The sequence below is a fragment of the Gallinula chloropus genome (genome assembly GCF_964237585.1).
Source record: "Gallinula chloropus genome assembly, chromosome: 11".
NCBI lineage: Eukaryota > Metazoa > Chordata > Aves > Gruiformes > Rallidae > Gallinula > Gallinula chloropus.
Window position 1 is genome coordinate 8027280 of NC_140096.1, and position 24598 is coordinate 8051877.

At 41.5% G+C, this 24598-nt stretch overlaps 1 protein-coding gene across 1 annotated transcript in view; it reads left to right on the forward strand.

Moving 5' to 3' along the window:
• HTR2C (5-hydroxytryptamine receptor 2C) overlaps window positions 1–24598 on the forward strand; it is a gene marked incomplete at both ends in the record, with an annotated part of 41498 nt that overhangs the window by 11520 nt on the left and 5380 nt on the right. Inside the window, one exon of the mRNA XM_084269163.1 lies at window positions 17164–17364. Coding sequence (XP_084125289.1) covers window positions 17164–17364 — 201 coding nt within the window. The remainder of the gene's footprint in view (window positions 1–17163; window positions 17365–24598) is intronic.

Genomic DNA, 24598 nt, shown 5'->3' on the forward strand with positions numbered 1-24598 from the left:
GCTGTAGCTCTTGGCATGACTATGCTTTCATCTAGAAAGGTTCCAGTTGTATTGCTGCTCTTCTCCAAGTCTAAAGAAGTCACTTCTGCAACTGCAATGCAGCTCCCTTCATGGCATTGCTGTTTGTTAGGTTTCAGCACCATCACTCGAAGCACAAGCCATTCTTCTGTTAAAGCTTTATTGTGCATATAGGTAGGAGAAATAAGTTGGCATTTGTCTGAGTAAGATGACCTAGTGCTGCACATTGTGAAACATTCAGGGCTGAAATGTGCTCCCAGACTGTGCAGGGTCTGATCCTAAAGTGGATTTCAGTGGGCATTCACTTGCTTACCCTACTTTGGGATGAAAAGCTTCTTGTGATTTCCCTTTGATTTGACTTTGTGAAGCTGGTTCTCCCTGAGGCTTTTCTCTTTTGCTTCTGGTTTCCTGCTGGAACAGGTATGAACTCCTCTCTTCTGGGTTGACCAAGATTGTTGAGGGGGTTTTGTTGTTGTTTTTGTTGGTTTTAGTTAAAAATTTAAAAAGGCAGGGGAAGCAAATTCACCTTAGAGAAAGAAATTGTATTTTGCTGAGCAACACGATCCAAATAGAAAAATGATATCCCAAAGAGATTCCAAAGAGACTTTCCTGATCCCCAGGAATACAGGAGTGAGAAGGACTTTCTGACTCACCACGTCCTGTTGTTTATTACCAAGTATTAGTAAGACACGGAGCTACTGCAGTCATATCTTACATCTTCCAAAGCCTGTTTCCTTTCAGGTCTGCCTGCTGCTGGGATGCCAGGTTCTGTATGTGTCACTGTGTAGCAACAGAGAGCCATGACAAATCTCTGAGCACCTTATTACAAAACCAGAATTTCATCTCTTTGCCAACCTCAACTTTCTTGCAAGAAGAAGTTTTTAAATAGAAAATCCTACCACTGCAGTGTGAGGAAAGCAGAGCCTCCGTGTACCTTTGTACTTTGTAAGAAATAAATGTGCTTTGCAACTTTTCTTCCAAAGTCAGTTAACTGGTCTGCTTCCCCTTTGCAGTTTTATCCAGGGGAACCTCTTATCAGAACCTCTGTCACAGCTCAACCAGGGCACAAGTCATTGTCACTAGGTCAATTAGGCACATCATCTCTAAACCGTTTTAGGCTGTGGTCTGAAAAAAAGCCAGAAGCCAACTGGCAGAGCAGGGACCTGTGGGCTCTTGCTAAGTGAAGGCAGGTTTATGTGCACTGCTTCCAGATCCACAGCTCAACCTGAGATATGGTCTCACCCTAAAACTCACTGTGGACGCTTTAATCACGTAAAATACCACCGAGGCATCCCAGTGAGCATGTTACCTTGGGTGCAGCCTCTACAAATGTGGCAGAAAAGACCAGCAGAGTCTACCTTTGTTCCTGTAAGGTAAAGGGAAACGTTAAAATAGCCTAGATGATTTCAGTGGATTAACTCCTACTTACAGTAGTTGAACATATGGCCTTGTAGTTTTCTAATTTATCCACAGCATGTACAATGCATCCAATCCTGGAGCTATTTTTCATATTTTAGACTCTAATTTGGATAGGCATGTCTTGTGTGCCCAGTGTAATTGAGAATTGCCCATCCAAAATAAATCATTTATGTTCAAGTATGACTCATTAGAATGATTTTGAATGACACACATTCAAATGCTGTTATTTAACGCAAATAAAGATTTAGATCCAATTTGATTTTTTTTATTTCAGCCTTTTGCTAGAAACTTTTGGAAGATGCAATGGGTTTTAAAATTCACAGGAGTATAAAAGCCCCTAAAATCTGTAGTGTATATAGTTACATTTCTGTTTTAGAGAAGTACTGGTGCCAGTTTAAATACAGCAGCAGTTTTAATGCTGTCAGTGCAATCTTCTCATGCCCAATTCGCTTCTAGATCAGTGAAGATAAACGTGCTTTAAAATGCATGAATCTTGGTTTACTTTTTATGACAGTAGCCTGTTAGAACCTATAGTAGCTTTGTAAGTGCATCACTTCATTGTAATTAACTTTTATGAGTTTAGTTGAAGAGAAATAGAAACTTACACACTTTGATGCAAACCGGGAATCGAGACAAGACACTGAGAAAAGCGGAGTAGTTATATATAAAAAGAAAGACCCTATGATGATAACTTATTCCAGAGATATATTTGCTGCTTTATAAGGGTGCCAGGAGGCCTACTGAGATAAGTAAAATGAAGGCAGCTCACGTGTTACCTACAGATGGATTCAGCCTCATCTGAAAGGAAGAACAGCACCGTGTCTAGGTGCTGGGGCTGTGTGAGACACGGCCACCCAGAATCTTCCTTAGGTGTGTTTCATCCCTATTCTTAAATTTTAAAAAGAAAGTATTTAACCAGATTTGTAGACATTTTACCAAGTTTGAGTTAATTTTAGTCTCCATCATTGCATATACGTATTTATCTGTGATAGCTTCTTGCAGGGACTTTATTTTAGCTAGGGATCCTAGTCCCAGCCTAGGTGCTACTTTTGAAAACTCACCTGGGTTTGGCTTCAGCTGTATCTCAAGCCTCCCTCATACCCACAGTCTTTTGGTCAGCTGGAAAAAGATCCAGGTAAAATGTGCACCACCTCTCCAGCCACACCACAGAACCTGGTGCTCAAGCAGCATCTGCTCAGTGAGCAAGGGAGCTGCCTGTGAATCAATCTGCTCCTATTGATTTTTGCGAATAGTGTGACTTTTTTAATGGAAAAAAAAAGGGGGGGGGGGGGGGGGGAGAGAGGAAGAGAGAGAAGAATAGTAGATTCCACTGAATAGCAGAGCAGAAAGGATAGCAACTCCTTTTAATCTTTACCCAAATGTTACTTTAACCTAGGAAAGTGGGAAATAAAATACCCTCCACTTAGATCATATGTGTGACCTGGAGTTTAAAGCAGATGTGACCACAGCAGCCTGGCCTGGGCTGTAACAAAGGAGAGCATCTCAATGGTTTCATCCATTCTGTCCATCTTGAACACCCTATACCAATTATTACTTTTACTTCTCTTGACCATAAAAGCCCTTGTTTCCCCTCCTAGAAGGTGCCTGCAGCTAAATCTAGCAGCTCTTTCACACACCAAATATCTAGGACGTATTATCTCATGCTGAGAACTTGCTATCTCTTCTCACTCACCCCAGCAGAGTGAAACTGGGATGAGGAACTAGTTAGTAGCATGTGTTTCTCAGCACTTGCCAATGAGCAGTTATAATTTCCAGGAACGGTCCTACTTGCAGTCTGTTGTAGAGATTAACATATGGCTCATTTTCCTGTGCTGGCTGCAGCTGCAGATACTGGAGAATGTAAGGGGAAATGCAGAAGGACTCCAAGGATGGTCAGCTGTATTTCTGTTCTCCGTCTTGACATAACGACTAATTAAAATACTCTTTCATCCTTGTTCTGTTGGAAAGTTATGCTGTATTTTCACTTGGGATGTCTGTTGTTGCATGCAGGCAGATGCCTTATGTCAGCATTTTGCATATTTGTGTATATCCTATCATATTTGTTGCTTTTATTGTATTATGGGCAGCACTTTGTGAAAATAAGTACGATTTCTTTTGGGAATATGATAACCTTCATGTTCCTTAATACAATCATATTGTACTTTCTTGCCTAGGGGTTCACCCTGAATGATGGTGACATGCCCAGACCCCAAGGAACAGACTACTGCATTTTTAGAGGAGGTGCATGCAGTAGGCAAACTCAGTCTTTGAGCTTAAATATATGGAAAAATCATTGCCGTTACGCAGGCCAATACATATACAGACAACTGCTTTGCACAAGATGGAAAGAAATAGAGAGAAGTAAGGTGAAATTTCTGAAAAGTACTTAGATATGTTGTAAGATAAATATACCAGTGCAATACATTAGTTTGAATTATGAATGCTTCCAGGATAGGGTCAATTAACTGAGAATTATCTCAAATTTTTCTTCTACTTCCTTTCACATCTGTCTGTTGAACTGATAGCATTAGATTCTACTCAGCAAATTATGATTTAAATGTCTCCAATTCACATATCATATCTCTTGAAATTCTTGTTCTACAGTCATCTAATATTCATTATCTGCAAACACCCTTGTAGGTTACTTTGCTTTTCCGAAACCTATTGGTAAGAGTAGCATTAAGTTTCCACTTTGTGTTTCATCAGCACATGCTGGGAAAGAGGCTCTGATGTGATTCATCTGCTTGTGTGGTAATTAAATGTAAATTACATTGATGGAAGATGGGCCACATGCTAATTGCTCTGCCTTGCACTAATTTGCACGCTGCCTCATTGATGAAATACAACCCTTTTCTGAATGGACACCTCACAAGAGAAACGGAGTGGATCCTCCCTAGCTTTTCTGCCAAAATTGTCATTAAAGATGCTAATGAGATGAGAGTTTGTGCTTGAACCTGTCATGGAGCCTAGGCTGTGATTACCAATATGTGCTATATTATTTTTTTTTTGTTTGTTTCCTGCATTATTTTATAATTTAATTTTTCCATCTTCTTCCTTGTTTTCTGGTTGTAATAAGTCTCCTTTTTGGAAAACTTTACTCTTCCTGCAGGAACTCTGATAAGCACAGTGACAGCAGTTGGTTTAGTAAGTGAATCTCTCCTCTGAGATGCTGCCTTGGTTCTTAGATGGAAAAAGTTTCAAGTCTACAAAGTTCAACAAGTAACACACAAACATGAAATACCTACTTCCTCTATCAACTCTAAGATACAAGATTTTATGGACAAGGCAGGATGGTCAGTAAGGTTCTGATGTTTCTCCGTTGTTTTTCGGATTCTTTGATTTCCCTTCCTGTTGACATGTTGGCAGCAGGATGCCTTATACAGCTGTGCTGGAGTTATCAGGACAGACCAGTTGTTACCCTGACCAATCCATTTTTACCTTCTCATGTATATTTTTTTTTCAATGTGTTTATTTTAGGTAACTTTTGGATGTTTCATTTGTTTTTATGAAAGTCTATTTCCATCCCCTATCAGAAGCAGCAGCTGTAGAAAGAGGTCTTAGTGTTGTGGAGATATGGAAATTCTATGACAGGCTTTTACCATACCTATTTGGCACTCACTGGGATGCAGAAGACTGTAAATGCGTGTCTGACACCCATGAATATCGATGGCTGGTTTTAGGAGGCAGCAGAGCTCTGTCTTTATATCTGAGTATTTGTTCTGAATGGTAACTACTTCTCACACCACTATTTAAACTTTGAATTTGTTGGGTGACATCTTGAGTTTAGCTTTTGTTGATTCTTTCTGATCAGCTGGTCTGCAATGAACAGCAAGAGAGGTTGCATTTTAACACAGCAGAAGCCAAAAGTTGTGAGTCTACTTTACTACTAAAATCTGTCTATCTCCATCCAAGATGCACAACAGCAAAAATAAGGTTATTTGTTTGATAACCTTATACACATGGTGAGTTGATTTTGAGAACAGAAGATAGACAGAGGGAAATGGCCAACCTCTTCTCAGTGGTCTGTGGGGACAGGACAAGGGGCGATGGCCTCAAGCTGGAGCACAGGAAGTTCCACACCAATATGTGGAAGAACTTCTTCCCAGTGAGGATGACAGAGCCCTGGGACAGGCTGCCCAGGGGAGTGTGGAGTCTCCTTCTCTGGAGAGATTCAAGACCCATCTGGACACCTCACTGTGAGACCTGTCCTAGGGAGCCTGCTTTGGCAGGGGGGTTGGACTTGATGATCTCTGGAGGTCCCTTCCAACCCCTACGATTCTGTGATTCTGTGACTGACAAGCATGAAGTCAGGAAAAACAGCTTCCAAGGTTAAGTCCTTTAAACATTCCCTTTACATCTTACTTCATCTACTTTCCATAATGATTTTTCAAAGATTGTTCTACTACTTACTGGAGTAAGAGCTTCTTGTATCTTGGGAGTAACTAGTTCTACTGCAGCACCCATATTACTCATTTACATTTGCTAAATCTATGGCAACATTTATTTTATTACATTTTTTTAGATTATTATGTTAACACATTATTTTATCATAGTTATCCCTGGTTTTGATTTGTAATCAAGTGCAAAACTACATTGTAATAATGGTATAACCATGATAATAAAATACTGTTGCACTTGATTTCAAAGCAAAAGCAAGTCTACCCAAAAACCCAGTGGTATAACTTAACTAAATATCATTTCTTTAGTTTCCTTTTCCACCTCGTGAGACCACTATAATTTTCTGGGTAATAGTATTCTTTCTAATGTGTCAGTACGCCCACACTTCATTTATCCATATTAAATTAAACTTCTACTTCATGTTAATGGAACTCACAACAGGCCTAAAATTTCATCAATACTCAAAAATAAAGGATTACAACTCTACCCAGATGGTGGACACATGTTAAGTTTGCCTCTGATTTTACGCATCTGGAATATGTTCCACATGCTGAAACATTGTCATGGGAAGTGGGATCACCTCATCCTGCATCACTGTTTTCAGCACAGACATTCTCAGGATTCAAACATGCATGCCTGAATCATCTGTTAGTGAGCAAAGTCAGGCAGGATTGATTTGGCTGCTTGTATGTTTTATTTTTGGCTGAGAGCTGTCACCTGAATTCTAGGTTGTGAGGATGAAGGTACCAGTGTTGGCACAGCCTGACATGTATCTGTAAGGAAAGCTGTAGTGAGTTGACTTTTACAGGTCCTTGTGCAACATCTTGACAACAACCAGCTCGCATTTTATAGGCTGTAAATGCCGCTGTACTGAAGCACCATAATCTAAGATTAAATCTTATTCTAACGTCAAGTCTTTTATAGTAGACTCTGCTAGTAGTGAGCAGTTTTAATTAGTGACAAGCTGCGTATAAAATGTTTATGATAATGCAAGTCCTTAACATTGTGTTGTGTGTCTTCACAAGCTGGGCTGTCACACTGAATAACAAATTGGTTGCTTGGAGTAAAGGGCTGGTTTCAAATCACGCTGCATCAGGCTGGTTGGGGTGGCCAGGGCTATAGAAGCCCCATGTTTCTCAAAGGGTACAGAACAGCTTTGGCCACACGCAGCTTTCCCAGGCTCCAGATTTCCCAGGGTTGCTTTGGATGCTGCTGGCAGGGTGACCTGACCTGTTCATGTCAAGGAGGCTTGGAACGAGTCAGTGTTCTCAGAGTGTTATACCCAGATGGGAGGCTGTTTCCCAGCTAGGCTGGATGCATCAAATCTGATGGGAGGGACAGGAGTTGAGTCTCTTGGCTGCTCAGGGGCTGAGGACAGGATTAGCCTGCAGGCCTCTGCAGAGGAGGGAGGGAGAAATACCACAACGTGCCAAGATGAAGTCCATAGGCTTTCATCCCTCCAAGGCTTACTGTGATTCTGACCATACTTCCCTGCAAAGGGGCTCAGTTAAACATGAACATTTAAAGTTTGTACTTTCTTGAGGTGAAGCAGATCACACCAGGGGCTCTCTACTTGCACGTCTGTGTCCTGCAGTGTCTGGGCTGCCCAGGGCTGCTGGCCCCCTGTGTTGCTGACAGAGAAATGGGCTTGCCAGGATGCACCACACTGTCTGGCTTATCTGCCAATGAAGCTTCCAGACCTAGTCCTGCTGTGGAAAGTTATTTTCTAGCCCTGTGAAAGCAGCTTCTAGGGTTCCTATGGCCTGGCAAAATGGGGAAACATCCAAGTATTTTGGGAAGAAGTGGGGAGAGACAGCTGGATAATTAATGCTGACTGTGGAGAGAAGGGGACTCTGGACTATGAATCATTGTACTGGAAGATAAAGGCTACTGAAATGTTATTTTTCAAGTATTGTGAAGAGTTCAAGCAGTTAAGTAACTTGGTCTAGTTTAGCCACACTTGTTTGCTTCATCTCAATTTTACGTCTTATTCCTCAGTGAAAAGAAAGTTATCAGCCAAATTCTCCCAGCTATTATTAGCCTTGTTGTACCACTATAAGAATCCTGGTGGATAACTCTACATTTCTGGGTGCAATCTGGGAGTTGTTTGCAAGGTACAGTAGGTTACTCCTATAAAGCATAGCACTGGTTAGCAATACCTGCATTTTCTAGATTACTATTAAAATGATTTAATTAAATATTTGAATCTTGTTTAGGTACTGTATGGATTCTGTTCCACTCCTGTTTCAGGGAAGGACAGTGATTCTTCATTGCATTGCCTTGTATTTGGGGCAGGTTGCAAGTGCACAGGTTACTATGCTGAGTTGGCACTCGGTCACCATTGAACTCGTAGAAAACAGTAGCACTTGCTCACATGTTCAGGTTTCCATGGCATTACTGCCTATGTATTAGTGTTCATTAGCAAATTACTTCTTTGAGAAAGCCATTGAAGGTGCTGTTCTGTCACCTTTCAGACTCCCACGGTGGCAGTTTCCAATGCGACAACCTCCAGCCTGACACTTCTGTGGTGAAAGATGTAGCTGTTCCTGGTCAGAAGCAGCCTGGGCACGGTGGCAGGGGCGAGTTGCAAGCCAGAGGTTTGCATCTAAGGTGTTCAGTGGCAGGTGGACAGTAGATGGCACTCAAGGATATGGAGCAGAATTTCCAGCCTTCTTGGCAACCACCAAATAATTGCTTTTACAGTGTCTTCTGTGGAGCACCCCCATGCTGGCATTTTTAACCTGTATGGTCATGAAGAACCAGAGATGCCCATCAGCTTGGAGGAAGCTAAGCATTTTGCAAGTCATCTGCTCTGAGAAATAGCAGAAGTGGAAATAAGCATCTGTGAATGTCACCAACATATGGCTTGTTTCCCTTGCTTGAAGTGATTTCTTGCCATTATCAGTCTCACTGACTGCTTAGACTAGCTTTTAACCTCATCAGACAAGTAGACTGTGACCCACACTGGCATGAAGTTCAGTCAGTCGATTGTCAGAAAATTCAGTCAGACACTGTCCCTACCAGCTTTCCTGCTCTTGAGGAAGGTGCACTGTACAGTGTGGTGGTTTCACCCTGGCTGGAGGCCAGCTGCCCACCAAAGCTGCTCTATCACTGCCCTCCTCAGCTGGACAAGGGAGAGAAAAATATAATGAAAGGCTCATGGGTCGAGGTAAGTTTAAATAACATTACAAATACTTATCACAACTTTGGTTTTAACACCTTCGGGTCAGATCTACCATTATCCCAGCCCTTCACTGGGAGAAGGACTGTCGTTTGTTCTGCTACATTGCCAGGAGGGAGCCTGAGCTGGGAAAGATTAATCCCAGGTAGGGTCCCAGACAGATGTTAGGATGGGCAGGCATCTGAACTGCCCCTGAGTTATGCTGAAATCAAACTGAAGCCAGTCCTAGGGTAAAGCAATAGCTTAAACTTGATTTGATATTAGAATCTCTGGGTTTGAGCAGATGGCTTCTTTGTTCCAACTAAGGTAACTGCTCAGCAGCCAGCTGTAATCTGAATAATGCCACACCATTTTCAGTTCTGAATTTTAGTTTCCTCAAATGATCTGTATGTTTTGGCAGCTATTTCTTGTGACAATGGAACTTTCCCAGTTTGATCAAAAATAGGGAAACCACCTGTTACTGTCACATGTTTGCATGCTTTGTTATGAAACAGGTTTTTTGAAAATATTTATATTTTTGCATTTAGAAGGTATTCATTTTGGGTCTGTGTTTGCTCATGGGCTTATTTTCCGGTGTGGTGTTGGTTCAACTGTTGTATTAGGTGTTTGAATAACAGGTAAAGGCTGATCCAGAATCCGAATGAAGGAAATTAAAGGAAAGACCACTGTTCTACCATTGTCCTGAAATACAGAACATCAGTATAAAGAAAATGTTTACTGGTGTATATATTTTACTAGACTGTGCTTTCCTTTAGATAAAATGTTATGAAGACATGACATTTCAGAATCATGTGAAGAGATCATATCTCTTTACATGAACACCTTATATGAAATTGATGATACAATTCAATTAATTGTACCGTTGCCCTGTTGAATGTCCTTATCACTCCATGTAAAAATCTGCAGATGCTTAAACTGTGAGTAAAGAGCATTACTGAGCCTAGAAATTTCTCCTCTGACTTCAAACAGAGTAATAGTCTCTGCCAGTAAATGAAAAGATGAATGTAACATATGGATTCATGGAATGACAGACCACACCAGAATAATTTGATATTTCCCTAAGAGAAGAGATGCCTTGGGGATGGCAACACTGTTCTCTACATTTTCTTCTTAGCAAGCATCCCACTTTATTAGCAGGGCTGTTTTAAGTATAGTGTGCAATGAAACTGGCTCCCTGCACTTCAGTGATATTCAAGCAACCTTTCTCAGAGCAGATAATTACATCCATTCTGACTTAAATTTTCTTCTTTCTTGTAAGTCTGGTCAATACTTGAAGTCATTTCCAGGCTGGATAGAAAGCAAAATCTAGCACAGTTGGGTTTTTTTTTTTAATTCTTTAAAAATAGCATAATGGGTACAATTGTTTAGTTTGACATAAAATACAGGCTTGTGAACCAAAAAATCTTTGGAGGCACATCCAGCTCCACCAGAATTTCCTTTGATGGTGGGGGAATTTTGAAAGAGACCACACCGTTCTGTGCCCATTGCCTGCTGTTCCCTGCCCCAGGGCCACTTGTGACATGCTGATGGCTCCACAAAAGGAAAATTAATAGCTCCGAAAGCTCAGGAAAGTTGCCATGGCTGATTCTGGGTGTGATCAGTGGCACAGACTCAAGTTGTGTGGTGTTGCACTATGCAAAATAACATCTTCCAGGTGCAGAGGTTCAAGTCAGTTGTAGGGTGTCAGCAGTGGTCTCACCAACACCATGTCTGGAAACAGTGTCACCTTCCTTTTCTTGGTGGTCTCATCCACCCTCTTAGCCATCATATCACATTAGAACCCATCCTCTGCTGAGCATCTGTTGGGACTTTCAAGCCTTTTTGGATTTGCAGCGTTCAAGAACGCTGTCACAGAATCACAGAGGGGTTTGGGTTGGAAGGGACCTCTAAGGATCAGATATCTAGTCCTTCTCCTAAAAGGCATCTTCATTCTTTGTGTGTAGGTTATGCCCTTGTTCTCAGTTGTGCTGGAATATGTGGTATTTAAAGGCTCCAGATAGCTTTAGGATAGCCTTTTTTTCCTCTAGAAAAATACAGGCTAGAAAAGAACCTAACTCAATTTCTCACGTAACCCAGCACCCTGGAGTTCAATAAGTCAGAAAAACATGACATTCCACTCTATTGATGATAAAATCAGAAGCATTGGCAGTGCTGCCCTTGAGACCAGCTGTTCCTCTAGCCAGGAAGCTTGGCTGCACGCACGTGATCGCTTCTGTGGACGTGCCAGTAATCACTGAGGACTGCAGGGGAGCGGGGAGGGGGGGTCAGGCGAGAAGTTCTGTACTTCTCAGGCATGGCAGAGATCTTCAGCACTCTTGGTGGTGTGACTCAGGGTGATATGGATGTCTCTGAGTCATTTGTCTGTGTAAACCTGAAGGAAATAAATTAGCAAAGAAAGAGATACGTAGCTTTACGCTTATTGATGTGGTATTTCAGGCTAAGAAATACTTTACTTCCTAGATAAGAGAGAGCAAACCATTTAAATTCTTTCCTTCCCTTGGAAATAATGCAATGCAGTAATGTTTAAAACTGTATGTAATTGCTTTCTATTTTTGTAAAGCCTGTGGCAGCTACGAAACTTTAAAGTGAATGCTGGGAAGTCTGGTTTGTATCAGGTTGCAATATGGTAATGGTGCAACAGAGGTGAAAAGACTGTTTACAGTGGGCAAGGGGAGGCTTTTTTCCACAGCACAAACAGTGGATTTCCCTGGAATATGTGAAATAATCTTGAAAAATTGCAAAATCTACCAACAATTGACAGCTTTTGAGTATGCCTTCTGGGTTGCTGTTTCCCATTGTCTGCATCCTGCTCTGAGTTAGAGCAAGGAACCCTGAGCAAACGCCGTTATTGAGTGTTGCACTCTTCTTCTCCTTTTGAAAGGCCATATCTTCGTTTCTTATGGAATTAGGTGAGGCATCTCCTGGATTTTTGTCATTAATCTTTCCAAAAGTCAGAGCACTACACAGACCAGTAGATCAGTACAAGCCCTCGAACAGATCTGTGGCATCTAGAGGATGATCGAGAGGTGTTTCCAGCTTGTGCTGGGACACTGCTTTGTATTGGGATTAAGATTCACTCAACCATAAGGATTTCCTACCAGTTCTAGCTCATTTTGTTTTTTTCCAAGGCCTGCTAGTGATTAAAGCAAAAGGTAAATACAGGAACTATTTGAACCCCAAATGGAAAAATGTTACGTGTGTTTTAGTTTTTGGCCAAGCCAATGAACAACATTAAAGGAGGCTGTAATTGAACAGATAACCATCTCTAGTTCTTACTCCGCACCTCTCAGCTCTGTTGATTTTTTTCCTGGCTTTGATGTGGGGTTTTTTTCCTTTAATACATCCCATTCGATACAAAGCACTGGCTAAACACAACAAATGTGTTCTGAAGCCTTTTCCAAATTCCTGTTCGTGGCTGGAAAAGAAATGATTGCTGCAGCATACTGTGAGTTTGCCATGAAAAATTTCTGAAGCTACAGGGATGAATTTTACATAACTCCTCACTTTACTGTGGTGGAAGCAGGTATTTTGTCGCTCTTATTCCAAAAGTCCCCCGGGTGTTATACTGCATGTTCCCAGGAGGAATCCTGGGACAGACTGTGCTACAGGAGTAGTATATGCCTAAGCAATACGTATAGGCAATAGTATTTTTTAGAGATTGACATATAGTACATTGTAGTGTGATGTGTGTTTGCTTTTACATGTACACACAACTTCTGTCTGCTCCAGTTTAGCACAAAAAAAAATGGGTAAAGCTCATGAGATTTTGTTCGAGGCCTTGGGGAGAAGGAAAGGGTTCATATCAGCCAGCCTTTATCTATTCTGGAATCTCAGAGTTTCTTTTCAGCCACAGGTTCTAATACTCTGTTTGGTTGGGTTTTTTCAGTTCAGCCATTCTCCTACAATCTGGAGTAATTCTGTTTTATTATTCAATAGAATTCATTCTGCTTCTGTTTGCTGTGTTGGCTGGTAACTTTGACTCTTATGCAGTGAACTTCACAATGACCATAATAAGAGTGTTGTATAACACTCCTTAACCTATATGCATAAAACCTCTGACAAAAGTGATTAAGTTTCATTGTTGCCATCTTTCTTGATGGAAAGCAGAAAAAATTTAAGGGAACTCTCATCCGACAGCAAATTAGCTACACAGAGAGATGGTCTGTGTCTTTGCCAAAATGCTTTTGAGTTTCTGTATTTTGCTGCCAACAGTTTGTGCCCATCTCAGCTGCTCAATGACACACAAGAACTGTGGTTTTCTTTTTCATCCCAGCACAGATGAAATCCCACCTATGGACCATGAGTTCTGGATAAATATGAGTGTTTTACCCATGTTTTCCATGAAGAATGACAGCATCTCAGGTTCCAGGTGATGCTATTCAGCCTTAGAGGCTGAAGCGATATACACAGGTGTTCTACAGAAACATAGAATAGTCTGGGTTGGAAGGGACCCCAAGGGTCACAGAGTTCCAACCTCCCTGCCACAGGCAGGGCCACCAACCTCCACGCATGATATAGATAAGGCTTCCCAGGGCCCCGTCCAACCTGGCCTTGAACACCTCCAGGGATGGGGCATCCACCACCTCTCTGGGCAGCCTGGGGTTTTTTTTTCCAGAAAGAAGTTAGCCAGAAGTTTAGCTATCTGAAACCAATGTCATTCCAATAACCTTCTATAAACTTTTCTCTATGAATTTGTCCAGTGTAAACTTTTAGCATCCATAAAATATCTGGAGGCAAAAAAAAATACACAATTTGATTTCATTCTGGGTAAAGAAATAGTGCCTTTTGTTCTGACCTCCTGGATTCACCTAATTCCCTTCAGCACTCTCCTATCTGGTCTTCCAGCTGGTACATTAAATATCTGACTGATTTTAAGGGCACAGATTAATTCAAGGTACAAAACCCAGAGTTTCTTACAAAGAATTTGTTTTTTGCTTACCCAGGTGTTTAATTTCATTCTTTCTGGAGCCAAATTTGGACTGAGACGCAAGCTTTTCATTGGAAATACAATTGCTAAAGCTTAGAAATGCTGCGGTCCAAGGATTTATTTCATTGTCATCTGCACTTCTAAATATATGCTAGTTGCTATTCTTTGTGTATTAAAGGGGGAAAAAATAGAACAAATTAGAGAAATATTACCTTCTGCAGACAGAGTATTTCTGAGGATAAGATTGTTTTAGATGTATAATATCATTAACAAAATTGGGTTTTTAATCCTTGTTTGCATCTTGGCACAGTTACAGGGCACATCTCCCATGTTTTCTCCATTTATTCAAAAGAGAAATGAAATACAGTTTTCTTTTTGTACAAATTACTGGCTCTACTGGCTGTGTAGGTGTTTTTCAGATGCTCGCACCACGCTTCCTTAAAAGTAATCGCATTTAGAGATAAGATATATACAGTGCCCTTCCTACCAAAGTATAGTCACATGTGACAAGCTGCCATTCTACACATTTCCAGAGTGACATAGCAGATCATTTTAGGAAACTTCCTGTTAGAGTAAAATGTCTCCTTGTGTAACTGCCTTTTCAGCTAGAAGCAAAACAGAGTGCCTTGGGATAGTAAGACTAAAAGGATTAGCCATTAGGAGGGCTCTCATATCACCTTTATCTTTAAAGACATCCTGACAGTTTGCCTGGGCAGTAATTCTGGGCAGCATTACTTTGATACATTCGTGGCTGTGGTTCCTGCAGAGCTGGGGCTGACAGCAGGCAGCACCCAACTTACCTCACACCATGGGTGTATCTGTCGTTTCTGTCATGTATTTCTGTCATTTATGTAATGACCCTTACTGTCACTTTTGCTTCTGCTAATTTTTAGGCTGTAATTCTGCTGCCTGGCTCACATCAATAGCAGAAGTTCTTCCAGGGGGGAATCAGTCATGGGGAGTATTCGGGTAGCTCCAAGGAAGAAGAGAGGCTATTCATCATTCAATAATACTGAAAAGGTGGTTGCTGTAGAAACCTCTTCCAGGTCTAGCAAATGTCAAGAATCAGATTGTACCCGCTGTGGTGCCATAGATCAGATTGGAGATGCTCCCACCCGCCGGGAGCCTGGAGGCCTGGAGTCCCTTTCTGGAGATGGGAGAGACTTCCTGGCCGTCTGGCTGCCTGGTGCAGGGAGTAGCCATCCCTCTGCGCTGAGGCTGCTGCACAGTCACGATCTCCCCACGCATGTTCACAGGGACTGCTTCATTCATCAGGACACGCTTCCCAGGGCTTTTCTCCAGGTCTTGTACTCACAGCTCGTTTAAGCCTATATCAGAAAGCTGGCCCTAGTAACTCAGAGGAGGAACTAGCGAGGGATAAATAGTGGCTGAATGTGTTTTATCTTGGGCTGACAGCAAAAGCCTGGGGCTCTACAGGGAGCAGGGTACCACTTGAAGGAGATCAGACTTGTTCTTCCCTGGAGCATCTGCTGAAGCGTCATTAAAGCAATGAGGTGTACTTAGCTGGAGCACCGAGCTCAATTGCAGGTTGATGGCAACGATGTCCTAAGCTATTACAAAGTGTGAATGGGAACAGGAGGCACAGATTTTGATCATAACTTCATAAAGGGCCTGAGTCATAATTTAACCAAGTTCAATTCATTTGTACAGCAGAGGTGCCTTTTAAAGTAAAGATGCTCCAGCCACAAAGTGTTTTATTTAGTTTCCTTTGAAAAGCACCTCTGAAATGCTTGCTGCTTTGGATTTCAATCCACTTACAGTCCGTCTAGCCAGGGTGGTGCAAACTTGCTGAAATAAGTGATTTATCTCTCTTGCCCCAGAGCCGAGGTCCTGTTATGTGGGTTTTGTGAGTTACTTAACATTTCTTCTGTGGGTTTCCCACTAGTAAAATGAGCTAATGTGTCCATCTCGTTCTGCCATGCTCATTGTGAACCATTCCTTGAATCGTAAGAATTTGCTCTGGTTCAGTTCATCTCGGGTTTTGGCATGTAAGGTATCCTGGGTCTCTCTTAGCTGGGTAATTTGTTTCCAAATATGCTTTCTGAGACTAATGTTTCTCCCTTTCCGTTCGAGATCAGTAAGACAGAGCTGCATCGTTCTTGATGTAACATTGATTTGGCAGAGTGATGTTTCTGATCCTTGGGGTGAATTTCAAGATTGATACAGATATCCATGTTCTGAATGAAAATACAAGTATATCTCATTATTCAGCTATTATGAAGTCTCTCATGTTTTCAGCTGCTATAGATACTGTTGATTTGGTTTGATAAGTATGTTAGAAGCTCAGAGCTTGGCAGGACATGTTATTGATCTTGTGTAATCCATTCTGGGCTTTAACATGGGAGTATCATTTACAAATCAATTTTCTCTGAGCTTTAATTTAAATACCAGTGCCCCTTGAGGATCTTTCTGGGTCACTTTTATTCTCGAGCTGTACTTTAGCACTGAGTAAACTGATTAATAAATGCAGACACTCACATTAGCTGTGTGCCAGCTGCTGTCAGACATCACTATCGAGTCTGTTCAGTTTGCTGGCTTACTTGTTTCTGTAAAGGAAAATACTCAGCTCTGCCTTCCTTCAGAACAGTTTTCCCATTTCAACCACTCAATCCCAGCTGCTCTGTGAGGAGGCAAGTATTAAGGCACATTGCCTGGGAAGAATATTTAAGTTGAAGCAGTGTCATTTAGCTAGTTGTTAGGCTGTGCAGGCAAACTGCCTGCTACCCTTTTTCCTCAGCAGACAGAAACTAAGAAGTACACATCAAGAGAGCTTTAGGAAGGATCTGAGTGAAGTTAATGTCACACAGTGCTGTGCAATCCATAAAAAGAATGCAATGAAGCAATTAGAAATGAATGTAATATTTGATTTTGTAAAGATAGAGGGGAAAGGTTAAGTGAGAGGAAGAGAGCTAGAATGGTCACTTTGAGGCACTGCCAAATTAATGTTTCTTTGCTTTTAGCTATCGGTCATGGGAAAGAGATGAGTGGGAACTGGCCATAGGTTTATGGGGTGTCTGTAGCCAGGGACTGCCTGGGCAGAGGTCCTGCCAGAGGGTTCTTTGCCCACTCCTCATGCACATGCCCCTTCCTGGTACCGTAGAGTTACACTATCCCAACAGTTTCTTAGAAATGATGGCCTAGGTTCCCAAATTATTTCCTTTTCTTTTTTCCTTTCATTTCTTTTCTCTCTATGTTTCAGATTATGCTTGGCCTTTGCCTAAACAGTTGTGCCCTATATGGATTTCCCTAGATGTGCTCTTTTCAACTGCATCTATTATGCATCTCTGTGCCATCTCTCTTGATCGGTATGTAGCAATACGCAATCCCATTGAGCACAGCCGCTTCAATTCCCGCACCAAGGCTATTATGAAAATTGCTGCAGTTTGGACCATATCCATAGGTAAGCAATGCGGCTCACGATCTTAACCGTGTCTTAATGAATGATAGCGTTACTCCAATTTTCATCTAGGACTTTTAAGAGGATACTCAAATTAATTTACCTGGCCTGCATGCTTGAATATAATAAATGATTACTGGGAAACAGGAATCTTTCATTGGGGTTGGTCAGTGACCAAAATAAGTAGTCATTTTTCAGAATACCACCACTTCCAAGGCTGAAGCATTGCTGCTGCGTACATATCAATACGCCGATAACAGCAGTAATGCAGACAAATGGTACTATAAAACTGCTGTGTAAACAGCAGAAAATAGTATTAGCAAAGACTCTGGAAGGAAAACCCAGGCGGTACAAACGACGTGTCTACACTGCTGCTGCTGCAGTTAAACTAGCTCAAATTTGGGTAGCAGTTTAAGTGAAGCAGCACAGAATTGAAGGCAGGCTAACAGCAAGGTATTTACTGCTCTTCTGCAGGCTTGATAGCCTATACTGTACTCTGCCACAGTTGGGTTTTGCTGCTAGTACTGAACTGGCAAGCTTGAAGTTGTAGTAAATGGGGGATAGACATAAAATAAGACTTTTTCTATCACTTTGATAAAAAGGGACATATAAAGTAGCAGTAAAATAAGAAAGAAAAGGAAAAATGATAGCAAGATGATTCTGTAACGTCAGGAATTATGAGAAGAAAATAATTTGGGGGGAATTCTTTCAGTGTGCTTTATAAGATAGACATTTGGGGCAGGGTCAGAAGAATTGTATGACCACTTCCCTCTGTTGTATTGCCTTTTTTCCTTGAATAAAATTCAGTCTTACAAAGATTTAATGCTTAAATTTTCTTCTATAAAGCACTGTACTGCAAGGAAAAACATGTTTCAGGTGCTTGAACTTCTCTCGGGTTTTGTCTGCTTTAGAAGTGTACTGTGATACTGGATGTCTAGGTGCTGCAAGGGCCACTTTCAAAGAAGCTTGCCATGGAAAAAGGCTGTGGAAAAAAAGAAAATAAAACAGGGGAAATATACCTTCTCTCTAACAAGAATATCTGTTATAAACCACTTCTCATGTGCCACAGGCCTCCTACAGTTACTCTAGGTAATACAATCCACAGTGAAATTGGATTTGGTTTAATCAATTAAGATTTTTTTATTATTATTTTAAAGTCTCTGTGTCGCTTCTTTGGCATAGGAAAGAAGGCTGCTGAATTCAGTATGTAAGCAGTCACATGCAAATAGCTTCATGTCCAGAATGCTTGAGCTCGATGTGCACGGACAGGTCAGAGCTGGCACAGAATCTGTGCCTTGTGTTGCACTGTAACACAGAGGGAGCAGCTGGGATACCTCCCCCAGCCCCAGCAAAGCTGTCCATATCTGCCAACAGCAGTAAGTGGCACACGCAAAACCTGGGCAATAAGACTCTTCTTCCATTTCTGGAGCTAAGCTGCCTGTGCTGCCTTGCATACTGCAGACACGTCCTTAGAAATTTTGGCTAGAGGTGAATGAATGCACAAGCCAGCTTGCTCGGGTGATGTTTAACAGGTCTGTGTTTATAATAGGATGTGAAACAGGTGAAATAATGAACACTAAGTGAAATAGCTTGGAAATGAGCTAGAATGGCGGTTCTGTTTTGCAGGCACATGGCTCATCAACCCTCAAAAGCCAATAGGTGCCGCATGCGTTCCCCAGCATCCAAGCACCTTTAGGAGGAAGCTGTGACCAGTCACTCAGTGGGATGTTTGCAGTGCTTTGGGGGATTGCTGCAGAAAGCTTCCCTCCCCAGCCTGGGAAGGGAGATGTGTTACAGCTGTACCTGCATGCCCTCCTTTGCTGGGATCATAGCGAGAGGGTGTATGGCATGTCTGGGCTTTCTTTATGTTCTGCTTGATCTCTTTGATGCAGAGGCAGCTAGCCCAGGGAAGTCTTTGCTTGCATCCCTTTTTTGTTTTGAACATACAGGCAGAATCGATACTCCTTAGAGAGCCTGTTCAGGGCACTGAAATGCTGTTGAATTTCTACCCTCCCCAGTACATATGGTAGTGATTACCCATTTACTTGTGCTTTCTCCAGAAAGTTGTGTGAAATGGAGAAAGAAAAGTACTCTTGGTATGTGTCTAGCTTATTTTAGTATAACTGGTTTTACTTCATAAATGAATTTAGAAATATTACAGACGTGGGAATAAATTTAACATGGAGTGAAGAAAACTCACCCAAAGTTGCTGTGTTCTGGCTCTTAGCTATTTGACATTTGTGAAGGCCATCTTTACTCGATTAGGTATCAAAGTCAAAGCAGCACTTAAGTGCAGACTGGTCAGTTTGCATTTTCTAAATCCTGCTTTGGTTGGGCTGAAGAAACTTTTTACATGGATCCATGGAAAGAATCCTGAATTCAGTTCCTGAATCTGAATTTTAAATAGGAAGTAAAAAGCCTGTAATCTGTGTTAGTTTAGTAGCAATCCGTTTTCCTGAAATGTTAATGCTGACAGCAAAATACATACTAGAGGTTCTTTGCTCATTGAGCTGTTAATTGAGCTGGTTGTGGAAACCTAAAACTATTATTAGGTTTTTAAGCAGAGGAACATAAGAGAATCTTCCTGTCTGATGACAATTGCTTTATGAATGGGTCTTTTCCAAAGCCCTTTCTGTTCCAGATGAAAGTATATCACAGCCAGTTGTCCTGTGTTTTAGCAAATGTGACCTGAGCAAGACTTCTTGTTTTCAGTTACAAAAAAAAAAGGGTGCTGTGAACTGCTGGTTTTGTAAAAATGAGGTTTGTGACAGATAGCACTGCGCTGAGGCTGGAAATGGAAATGTGGGCAACAGAAATATCCACACAATTGAAAATGAAAATAAATTCTGGATGTGAGCTTGCTGGCAGGATCTTGATGTTGTTTTAAGACATCAGACTTTGCACAGTTGCAAGTGCAAAGGTTTCCACTGATAATGTGGACTTAAGCATCTCACTGGACCCCTTAGATCCTGTCCTGAGGAAGGTGGTCTTGAGCTACCCTGATGGAGAGAGGAGATCCCCATGCAGGTCTCAGCAGTAGTGTTGAGGAGCAAGTCAAACGTTGTTTAATACAGGAGATCTAGATTAGATCTACATCTCTATTAGATCTAGATTAGATATAAAAAAAAAAAAAAATTACTGAAAGCGTTGTCAGGGCCTGGAACAGGCTGCCCAGGGAGGTGGTTGAGTCACTTTCCCTGGATGTTTTCAAAAAAAGGGTAGATGAGGTACTTAGGGATCTGGTTTAGCTTAGGATGGGAATGGTTGGACTTGATGATCTTCAAAGGTCTTTTCCAACCTTGTGATTCTGTGAAAATGTTAACTTGGTATTATTAATATAAAAAAAAATCACTTTGGAAATATCCCAACCCTGACACATCAGGGAGGTTGGAACTAGATGGTCTTTAAGATCCCTTCCAATTCTAAGTAGTTTGTGATTCTGTGTGTTTTATGGTTCTAAGCGAATGAAAGAACTTCAGTGATGTGGAAGGCTGCACACACATTGTTTCCGGTATGAAAATAAGTCAAACCTTTTAATTCTGAAACTTCTCATGGGCCAGCTGTGTGCCTGCTGGCACAAAAGGGGGTTTTCTCTGCTTCCCAGAAAGTTCAAAGTTTGGTCATTTACCAGAGACTGACAAAATTACCCTTGCTACCAGTTTTCCAGCTTTTATATACATAGTAACAGTGCAAATTCTGTTTACTTAATAAGTGACTGAGATAAAGTCATCCTTTAAATTCTGCTCTTTGTATCCATGCCAGAAGCAGACACAATGTCTTTTGTTTTTCTTCATTCATTTGTAAACAGAGAAAAATAGCCAAAAAGGAAATGCTCTGTTGAAATATGGTAATACCATGATATGTCTTGTGTTAAAATTGGACTTTTTTTTCTTTTCATTCTCTCTCTGACTCACTAATAATATTGTAATTTTGATTTCAGGAAGATATCCGGAGTTTTTATATAGAATAAACCAACTTTAGAAAGGAATTTTACATCCCCCTTTAGCATTCTTCCTACTGTTTTATTCAGTTCTTCTTCACTGTTTTATTCGGAGATCTGTTTAAAGAAGTATGAAAGATCCGTTTCACAAGGATCAGTAAATATCATCTCAGATTAAGTGATCTTATGTCTAACATCTTTTTGCTTCCGCCCTGAGTGTTCTGCTTTCACACAGGCTGAGTAGCCCTAAGCATCCACATGCCCTAAAGATGCCCTTAGCAACCTCCAGCTATCAATTAAACCTTCCCCTATCTCAGCAGGGATCATCCCAGTGGGAAATTACACACAGTTTGAGGAACGTGCTTGGAGTGCTGCCACTGGTATTTAAGAGGAATTGTAGTGTCCTAACAGATTAAGAGCAGGTTGTACACATGGAGGTAAAGGACGGGTGGAGTAATTTACATAGCCTCCCTGGGTCATGGTTTTAGATCATTTTGATCATTTAGACCATTTTGATTTGAGTTTCTGCCCATAGGTGTGTCTTTGGCATCAGTGACTTTCTCAGCAAGGCATGTATTTGTTCCCACGCTGGCTGATGAGACATGCTTGCTCCCAAGAGACTGTGTTTTGGGATAGACAGACGTCAGTTCCTTTACGGGCATCAGGCCCTGGTTAGCAAACAAATCCTCAGACGCATTTCATGGAAAAAAAAGTGGCCAAAACACACTGCTAACAGAGAAGACATCGAAGGGAGGGTCAAAAATGCATTACCAAGGTTTTACTCAAACCTTTCCCACCGAGCAGACTCATTCTGTTTGTGGCTAATCACCCTGAGACAAGGAAGAAGTGGTAAGATCATCGTCTCTGCCAAGCAGAGGTTAGGCAGGCACCCTGTGCTTGCAAATTCCTGAGCATGAGCTTGGGTACACAGACAGTAATGATTTTGCTGAGAAGAGTGGTTGCATGTTACCAGTGCCTAGAAGCGTTTTGTTTCTCTCCAGATTTGAGAGAAAACTGTAGTAATGTATTTATCCTTTTTTTATCTCTGACATGGGACAGTGTATGTTTGACTGAAAGTCTCCCCTTGTGTGCACGAGGGGTGTTGCTTTCTGCTAGAAGAGGTGCTGCAGTGGTGATGGTCCTGATAGTTTTTGTTAGCCTCAAGTGAGAGGTGTTGTTAGGGTTCTAAGCCAAGCTACTTGCTTCTGGTGGAGTAGTAGAGCAGGTTGGGCCTCCTAAAACCTTTTCAGGCCTGTCTTCTGGTGGTGGGTGAGACAGAAGCACTTGCTTTATGAAGAAAAGCATTGCACAAAGGCTTTGTCTGCCTCTGCTTCCCATTCTCCAAAGCCCTTCTTTTGTCTGAGTGTTTGTATGGTGGTTACCCAAAGGGGCATTGATCTCACAACAGCAAGAGTCATCAGGTTATAAGAAGCTGAGTTCCTAGGAAGTGGGCTACCTTGGGATTTCTGGCATGGGGGCCTGGAGTGGTTTGATTTTATCAGCAGATGTCGGTGAAAAGTTTTACCTGGGACAGCAAGATGGTGGCAGTCTGTGAAGTGTTTTGCACAGAGATGGATTGACCTTCCCATCACATCCAGTCCCAGGGATAAGGAAGATGCCAGTGCCTCCTGTTTGAGGTTACTGCTACTGAACTGAGGCATCCATGTTCTATTTCTTGGGGAAGCTCAGCCCTGCTGTGAGCAGGAACAGGAGCACCATCCCCCTTTGTTCAAATGCACTGTTGGAAACACATGGCTGAGCAAACCAAGAGAAGCAATTTAGAAAAATAAAAGGGCAGGTGGGAAAATAATTTATTTCTTTGGTCTTTTCCTGACGTTTGCTGGTTTTCCATCTGGGCTCAGGTTGTTCGAGGCACTCGTGAGGTTTAAGTAAAGGTCAGCAACTTGTTCAGGTGCAGTCAGTAATTGCATTCCTCTGTTTGCAGTTGAGCTCACTGGGGGACAGGCACATCCTTCAGAGTTCAGCCCCCTTTTATCTGTGACTTTAAACGAATACAAGGCTGGCACTGCTGTTTTATTAGACAAAAACTAGACTTAATCCAGCCCTGAAGGTGCATTGTTGCTGTTTTAGCACATGAAACAAGCTGCAAGTAGTCTGCTGACATATGGGGAATATATGGAATTTTTGTGGTTTTGAACAATTCAAAAGCCCACATTCTTCACTTTGCCTCTGAGGAGCTTTGCTTCCCAAAAGCAGTGCCTTTTCTTTCACAATGCAAGTCAGGAGGCTACTGTCTGTTGGGGTTTACCTCTTGCTGTCTGTTAGTTATTATTAGAGAAATGTGCAGGCACTTGGTGTGATGCTTCTGTTAAGAAACCAAACAGATTCATCTTAGTTTACCTTTCCCTTTTCTGAGGGGATTAAGGGAGTCAGTTCTTATTTCCTCTAACAGACTTTAATGCTAATGCATAGTTACAGCAGCTGCCAACATTCAGGTGAATGTCTTCTAATGTTGTAACCCACAGTTATTTTGTAATAATAATAAAACATATGAGGTTAAATATATATATTTAAACATTCAGCATGGACAGCAGTGTTCTTGGTTTTGCAGTGTTGACTGCTTTTGTGGCAGTGATAGACTTGTTTGGCACATAGTTCTCTCTCTCTGCTTTTTTTGGTGCTTTTTTTTTTTTTTCTTTCTTTAAATTGTGTGTAAGTGCCAGCAGGATGGTAGTGAGGTCCAAAGCCCACCTGCATCAGCAGAGCCCTTGCCATGGACCACAGCAGACTTTGAATCCAGTGCTGACACCAGGAGAGATGATCCCTGGAATTCTCAAGCCAACATACCTGCAGCAAAATGTGACCCCTCCTGCATTCAGCTCTGAGAATCCCATGCATAGAAAGACAAAGTTAACCAAGAGTAAAACATGTCTCTATTTTCTTTTAGTGAGGTTGTTGTCCCTGAGGAAATTAAATATCTTCTTGGACAAGAATGTTGTGAGAAAGAATGGAAATTACTTCCTTTCTTAGTAGAAATAACCATCAAAGACTGCATCTTTCCAGTAATCTATCAGTCTCATGGGTTTCACAGAAGAAAACAAGATATTAAACACAAAAACATCATTGTTTTTAATTTGTCTAAATTCTGTGAATGTCAATTTGGACTTTTTAGCTGTCTTTTTCTCTGGAGCAAGCTAGTAAATGTTTTACAAAGCCTTATTTGTAGTCATTTGGGTTTTGTTTTATTAATTGAGAATCTGTGAAGAGCATCTGTTACTGTGTCCACAGCACAATCTCAGCCCATTTGGTGAACTGTTCTGCTGGCTTAAGAACATC